At 34.8% G+C, this 6,000-nt stretch overlaps 1 protein-coding gene across 2 annotated transcripts; it reads left to right on the forward strand.

The window, feature by feature from the left end:
* Nucleotides 1-694: 694 nt before the first annotated feature.
* Nucleotides 695-5,318, forward strand: APS2 (ADP-glucose pyrophosphorylase small subunit 2). 2 transcript variants are annotated; one of them, XM_088965854.1, is made up of 9 exons: nt 695-1,116; nt 1,260-1,550; nt 1,721-1,993; nt 2,092-2,259; nt 2,373-2,476; nt 2,705-2,816; nt 3,914-4,012; nt 4,625-4,741; nt 5,035-5,318. In XM_088965854.1, exons 1-9 carry the CDS (start codon nt 937-939, stop codon nt 5,149-5,151), a joined length of 1,461 nt encoding a protein of 486 aa, XP_088821980.1. In that variant the 5' UTR covers nt 695-936; the 3' UTR covers nt 5,152-5,318. The 2 variants fall into 2 exon arrangements, with proteins under 2 accessions (XP_088821980.1, XP_088821979.1); XM_088965853.1 differs by lacking the exon at nt 5,035-5,318 and having other exon boundaries at nt 793-1,116; nt 3,922-4,012.
* The last annotated feature ends 682 nt before the right edge of the window (nt 5,319-6,000 follow it).

The following is a 6,000-nucleotide window of genomic DNA, read 5'->3' on the forward strand; positions in this document are numbered from 1 at the left end:
ATCCAAGTGTCTGTGAATGCTCATTCAAATAAAGAATTGCTGACATTTGGATCCCCCTGGGGGCTGAGCTGGGATTAGTTGGGTTGGACTCGCCAACCCGAAACTTGGCTAGCTACCATTTCTGTTCTTCTTTGTTTTGTTTTCTATTTTTATTTTTTGGGTTTCTAACTTTCTTTGGTGGGTTAGGCATAGGCTTAGGCCCTCTTCTTAAATTAAACAAAAGAACATCAGAAATCATATAATAATAATAATAATAATAATAATAATAATAATAATAATAATAATAATAATAATAATAATAATAATTCGGGTAGGCTGGGTGGGTCGGGTCAAGAAATCTAGCCAACCCAATTCAATGGATTCTCGGCTGGAAACTGAGTGTGCCATCGGTACACAAAGTGAGAATGTGCGTCACGTAAAGAAGAAAGAGTTGCAGAAGCTTAGAATCAAAGCAAACAAAGATCTAGGAAACAAAATAAATATATAGACTACAGTTAAAAGAAAACATTGGCTTTGTCGTGGAAGCTTAGAATCAAATCAAAAGAAGAGAAAACCAAATAAATATAAACATATACACAGACAACACTTAGTTAAAAGAAACCATGGGCTTTTCAAAGTTTACAAATTAAAATATCACATGCTCAGTGTCCTATAGAGATGCGTTATGTGCAAATGAATCAAATGGATCCTTAATGCTTTTGGTTGGATTATGTGGTTTTTGCCCAGAATTTTTATTGTTGGATCGAGCCAAGCCTCTCTCATCCATGCAAAGAAACCAGTAGCCATAAGGAAGAAGAAAGCTCAATATTCTGCCATAATTCCTTTCTCTTCCTTGCTGCACCACCAAATGCAGAAGGAAGGAAGGAGATAAAAGGGAGAGATTATAACAAGCAGTCAAAGAACTGTTTTCTGGTCTTTGTTCTTCTTGTTGAAGTGATGTGGCAGGTTTCTCTTCCCACTTCTGCAAGTTATTCAACAGCACTCCCTGTTCTTGGATTGGTTCATGGACACAAGAAGCCTCCATTGAATCTCCCTTGCACTGCTCGTTCGAGTATGTGTGTATCCGGTTCACAGGACTCAGAATATCCCACTACACAGTACCCTTCACTAAATCAGGTTCATTGAATTATTCATACAGAATGAATACAATACATGTTATTTCTTTTAACCATTTTAGTTTAATATTTTCTTGGTTTTGGAGGAATTTGGTTCTGGGTATTTCTGAATTCAGCTGGTTAATGCATTAACTCATATCGCAGAGTGTTGCAGCCATTGTATTTGGGGATGGATCAGAGTCAAGGCTCTACCCATTGACAAAGAGGAGATCTAAAGGGGCTATTCCCATAGCAGCAAATTACAGGCTCATTGATGTAGTTATGAGCAACTGCATAAACAGCAATATAACCAAGATATATGCTCTCACGCAATTCAACTCCACCTCGCTTAATTCTCACCTCTCCAGAGCTTATTCTGGAGTTGGTCTGGGGAAAGATGGGTTTGTTGAAGTTATAGCTGCGTATCAGAGCCCTGAAGAAAAAGACTGGTTTCAGGTTAATTTGTACCTATATATGACAATGAGAAAACAGTTTTCTCCATTCAATTTAGTCCTACTTTTGATCTATTTTACTGGGTTTTCATATTGTGTTCTTCAGCCTACTGTATCATTGTTTTTGTATGATTTATTGATTTGATCAAACTTCTTTCTGCTCTTCTAATTCAGGGAACTGCTGATGCTGTTAGAAGATGCTTGTGGGTGTTGGAAGAATACCCAGCAGATGAGTTTCTGATCCTCCCTGGTCACCATCTCTACAACATGAACTACCAGAGACTAATAAAGGCCCACAGGAGCAGCAATGCTGATATAACAATTGCTGTTTCTTCTACCACTATTGGGAATCATGATCCAGGTTTTGGCTTTCTAAATATAAACTCAGAAAATCAAGTTGTTGAATTCAAAGAGAGGCCAGAGAGGGAGCCAGTGGATTTCATGGCAGTAAGTGTTGCTTTGCTTTCATACACTTTTGTTTCTGTTGCTTCAAGAAAGAAAGAAAACTCTAACGTAGATATACATGACAAAAAATTATTCACCAGGTGGATAGCTCAAGAAAATCTGAGGATGGTTCTACTTGTGATTTGGGCAGTATGGGTATCTATGTGATTAAGAGGGAAGTAACGACAAAGCTACTAACAGAGTGCTTCCCAAAGGCCAATGACTTTACAACTGAAATAATACCAGGAGCAATTTCCATGGGAATGAAGGTCAGCTTTCTGGGTTTAATAAGCCTAGCTCATAGGGACTATCTTAAGATTTAGGTATTCCTTTGGTGCCCTTAATTTCTAAATTGGCATATTCTTCTCTTGGGTTGGATCAGGTTCGGTCTTATTTATTTGATGGATATTGGGAGGATATGAACAGCATCAAATCATTCTATCAAGCCAACATGGAATGTACGAAGAAAGAAACCTCGGGGTTCAAGTTAGTAACTTCAACTACCAGGAAGGAGTGAAAGAATTCTATATATAGTGGAGTGATTTGGGCACATCCCCACTTTTGATATTGATTTTCACCATTTTACATTGTTGTTTGTTTGTCTTTCTACACAATGGATGTTCTCAAATCAGTCCTAAAATGAGGAATAATTCCAGTCTTTCTACACTTTATTGGGCCCCTACCAACTAACCCAAGCTTTTCTTTTGATGACAGCTTCTATGATAGAGATTCTCCAGTTTACACTCTCCCAAGGTATCTTCCTCCTACTTTGGTGACCCATGCTCACATAACAGACAGCATCATTGGAGATGGTTGCATTCTCAATGTAAGGACTTAATTAAAGTTCTTTTAGAAAGCTCAATTCATCCACATTCGTATATAACTAAGTTATATATACATCCAAATTTCTGCATGTGTGGACATAGTGGACATGGCCATGCTTGATATTGCCACATGGATTCCACGTGAAGTGGAATCATTTCATTTCAGAAATGGGTTCATTTTAGCCCATTAAGGTTTTGTTTGGTACCATTACTGTTTGTATCTGAATTGTTTTGGATTGATTAATACAAATTTACATACAACTGTTATTTTTGTTATTTTATGTTGCTTATAATTGAAACATACCTTAGAAACCATAAATGGATCGAATCCAGCTAAATTCGCACCCCATCCAATTATCAAATTATTGGATCCAACTCCGGTCCAAGTTCAATATTTTGGATTTGATTGGGTTTGGATTTAATCTGCATCCACCTTATTAGGGCAAAAAATTTAAAAAGTAAAAAAAATTAATTAATCATTTTTAACTTATACATATATAGAAAATGTATATAAATATAAAACATTAAATTTATCATCTATAAGATTTACATAATTATATATAATATATAAAATGTAAAATTGCTGTTTCAAGTAGAAACATCAAGGGTATTAATCATTCTACCTGTGTGATGTGATAATACATCTCTCTCACCACTTTGCATTGATCAATCCAAATGGCAATGGTACTAAACACAAACCTAAGATAAGAAAAGCGTTACTGGAATTCATTTTACATAAGGCCGCGTTTGGTTCAAAAATAAATGAGAAACAGAAAGTTGTAAGAAAGATCTGATGGAATTTCATAAATTTTTTCCAGTATTTTTATGAAAAACCAAAAAACCCAATATTTGAACTGACTTAAATCCAGCATTTTGTTAACAATCAGCAATGGATCCATTTCAAATGGTGAATTTATATATGTACCAAAATTTAAAGGGAAGCCAGAACAAAATCAATTCATTTAATAGTATCCAAACATGTCTAATTGCATGCATGCATCACACGGAAATATAAATATGAGATAACATATTTACATGAAAATCTTCATCTTGTTTTACTAGTGATTGCTAGAATTCTGATCTTTAGAACAAAAAGTAGAGTTGCAGGATCAAGGGTTCAGTAGTTGGCATGCGGACATGGATTGGAGATGCAGCTGTGGTTGAGGATTCAGTGATCATGGGATCTGATGTATACCAAGTAAGAAACATCTTGAATACTACTTAGGTTTGCTTTTGAACCATCTGGAAATAGAATTTTGGTTTTTGTAGGTTTTATATCCGTAGGCAATAACAAGCTGTTTTTAGTAAGGGTGAGCAATGGATTTATTCAGTTAAAAATCGAACTGAATAAATCTAAATTTTTAAAATCGAACCGAAACTAAAATTTTCAGTTCGGTTTTTTGTTATTTCGATTAAAACTGAACTTCATTAATATATTAATACATTTTAACATATTAATATGTATAATAAATTTTGATTTTTCGGTTTTAATCGAACAATGCTCACCCCTAGTTTTTGGTTTCTTTAACTTTCTAATTCTCTTTTATGCCCTGTAAACCAAGCATAGCCTAAATGAAATGATCAAAGAAACAAATCAAAGACATGAGCACATTAAAATCCTGAAAATGACCCATTTTTATTATTTCTTTATTTTCAATTAGGGTTTTATCTATGATATATATGATCCAATATCCTTGTTAATCCCTATAAATTTGAATCACTGATAGACTCATTTCAAATACTATGAATTTGAAAAGACATGAATAAGTGGGTTCAGAATTCCACTGGCCTCATGGCTGTGTACTTTCAGGGAGATCGAAGAATTAAAGAAATAAATGGCATGGAAATCCCTATTGGAATTGGGAAAAGCTCTCACATAAGGAAAGCCATTATAGACAAGAATGCAAGGATCGGCAAAAATGTCAAGGTATTGTTTAGTGCAAGACAAACTTCCATATTTATCTCAGTTTTCTTCAATTTTAATGTAGTTTGGAAGTATCAAAATAGTTCTGAAAAGTGATCAAAGTAAAGGGTTTTATTCAGCTTTTCAAAATCAATAGTAAAAGAAAGACTACTATCTTAAAATCCTGCCTTCCCTTTTGTATACCATTTTAATAATTAAAATGTCATTTTTTTTCTTTTTTCTTCGTGAGGTTGAGTAATTGTCTTTCTTGTGTCTGTGGATAAGGAATTTGTCTCTTTTAATTTCGTGTTTTGTAGATTATAAATAAAGACAATGTCCAAGAAGGAGATAGGGAAGCTTTTGGGTATTTCATCAGTGAAGGAATTGTCATTGTTTTGAGAAGCGCAGTGATCCCGGATGAAAGCATTATATGAGAGTGATGCAGCTAGCCCATTTTTTAATTTTCTTTGCCTATTCTTGTAAGGAAAAGTAAATTGTTCCTTTTTTTTATCATTTTTCATTTTGCCATCAATTCAATATGTGACAAGTTATTCATTAGCTGGTAATAAAATTTAAATAATCATTCAGCAGTTTTACCCAAGTACATCTGCAATGGAATCCATACTCCATTTTCTACATTTGTGCAACCAAATCATCTATCTGAATCCTTGAACTAGTCTCTTACAGAGTCAAAAAAAGAAAAGTTTCTCCACTGGTGGGAAAACTTGAATCAAATGGAACATCTTTACATTTTTTATCTTAGCTAAAGGATTTATTGAAGGTGTATGGAGTAAAAAAAAACTACGCACTAGGAAGGGGAAGGTGTCAACTAGCTCAGAGGCCGCCTCATAAGCGCCACACATGCACATCTCACCATTCATTGGGAACATCTCCCGGTGTTCCCAATACACGGGTGGGAGGTGCTGTGGGGCGCCGGTCTGATCTCATTGGTATGGGGACAGGCTACCACATAGTGCTGTTAATAATGGGTTGGCTTTGTCCAGGTCTAATCAGGGTAGACCCGGTTCTGACTTGCTAAGTAAATCTGCAGAACCAGTTCCAAGCCTGACTCCTATATGGGCTGTAGTCGGGATGATTGGGTCTAATAACCTAAAAAGACCTGACTATAGTTGGCAGTAACTTATTATTAAGATAATAATATTTATTTTAAAATTCTTGTTAATATTAATATATTTTTATAAATGAAAAAAATGATGCATTAATTTATTTATTATACTAAATCCTGAAGGACTACACTTCAAAAAAAAGTTAAGAACACAAGA

This window comes from Nelumbo lutea, chromosome 1 (genome assembly GCF_056320005.1).
Source record: "Nelumbo lutea isolate HS-2025 chromosome 1, American lotus-T2T, whole genome shotgun sequence".
Classification (NCBI taxonomy): domain Eukaryota; kingdom Viridiplantae; phylum Streptophyta; class Magnoliopsida; order Proteales; family Nelumbonaceae; genus Nelumbo; species Nelumbo lutea.

Bases quoted from the DNA above. Each gene is read 5' to 3' on its own strand.
- APS2 (XM_088965854.1), top strand. From the start codon at position 937: ATGTGGCAGGTTTCTCTTCCCACTTCTGCAAGTTATTCAACAGCACTC. The intron at 1,551-1,720 runs GTTAATTTGTAC...CTTCTAATTCAG, and splicing joins AAGAAAAAGACTGGTTTCAG to GGAACTGCTGATGCTGTTAG. The intron at 2,260-2,372 runs GTCAGCTTTCTG...GGGTTGGATCAG, and splicing joins CAATTTCCATGGGAATGAAG to GTTCGGTCTTATTTATTTGA.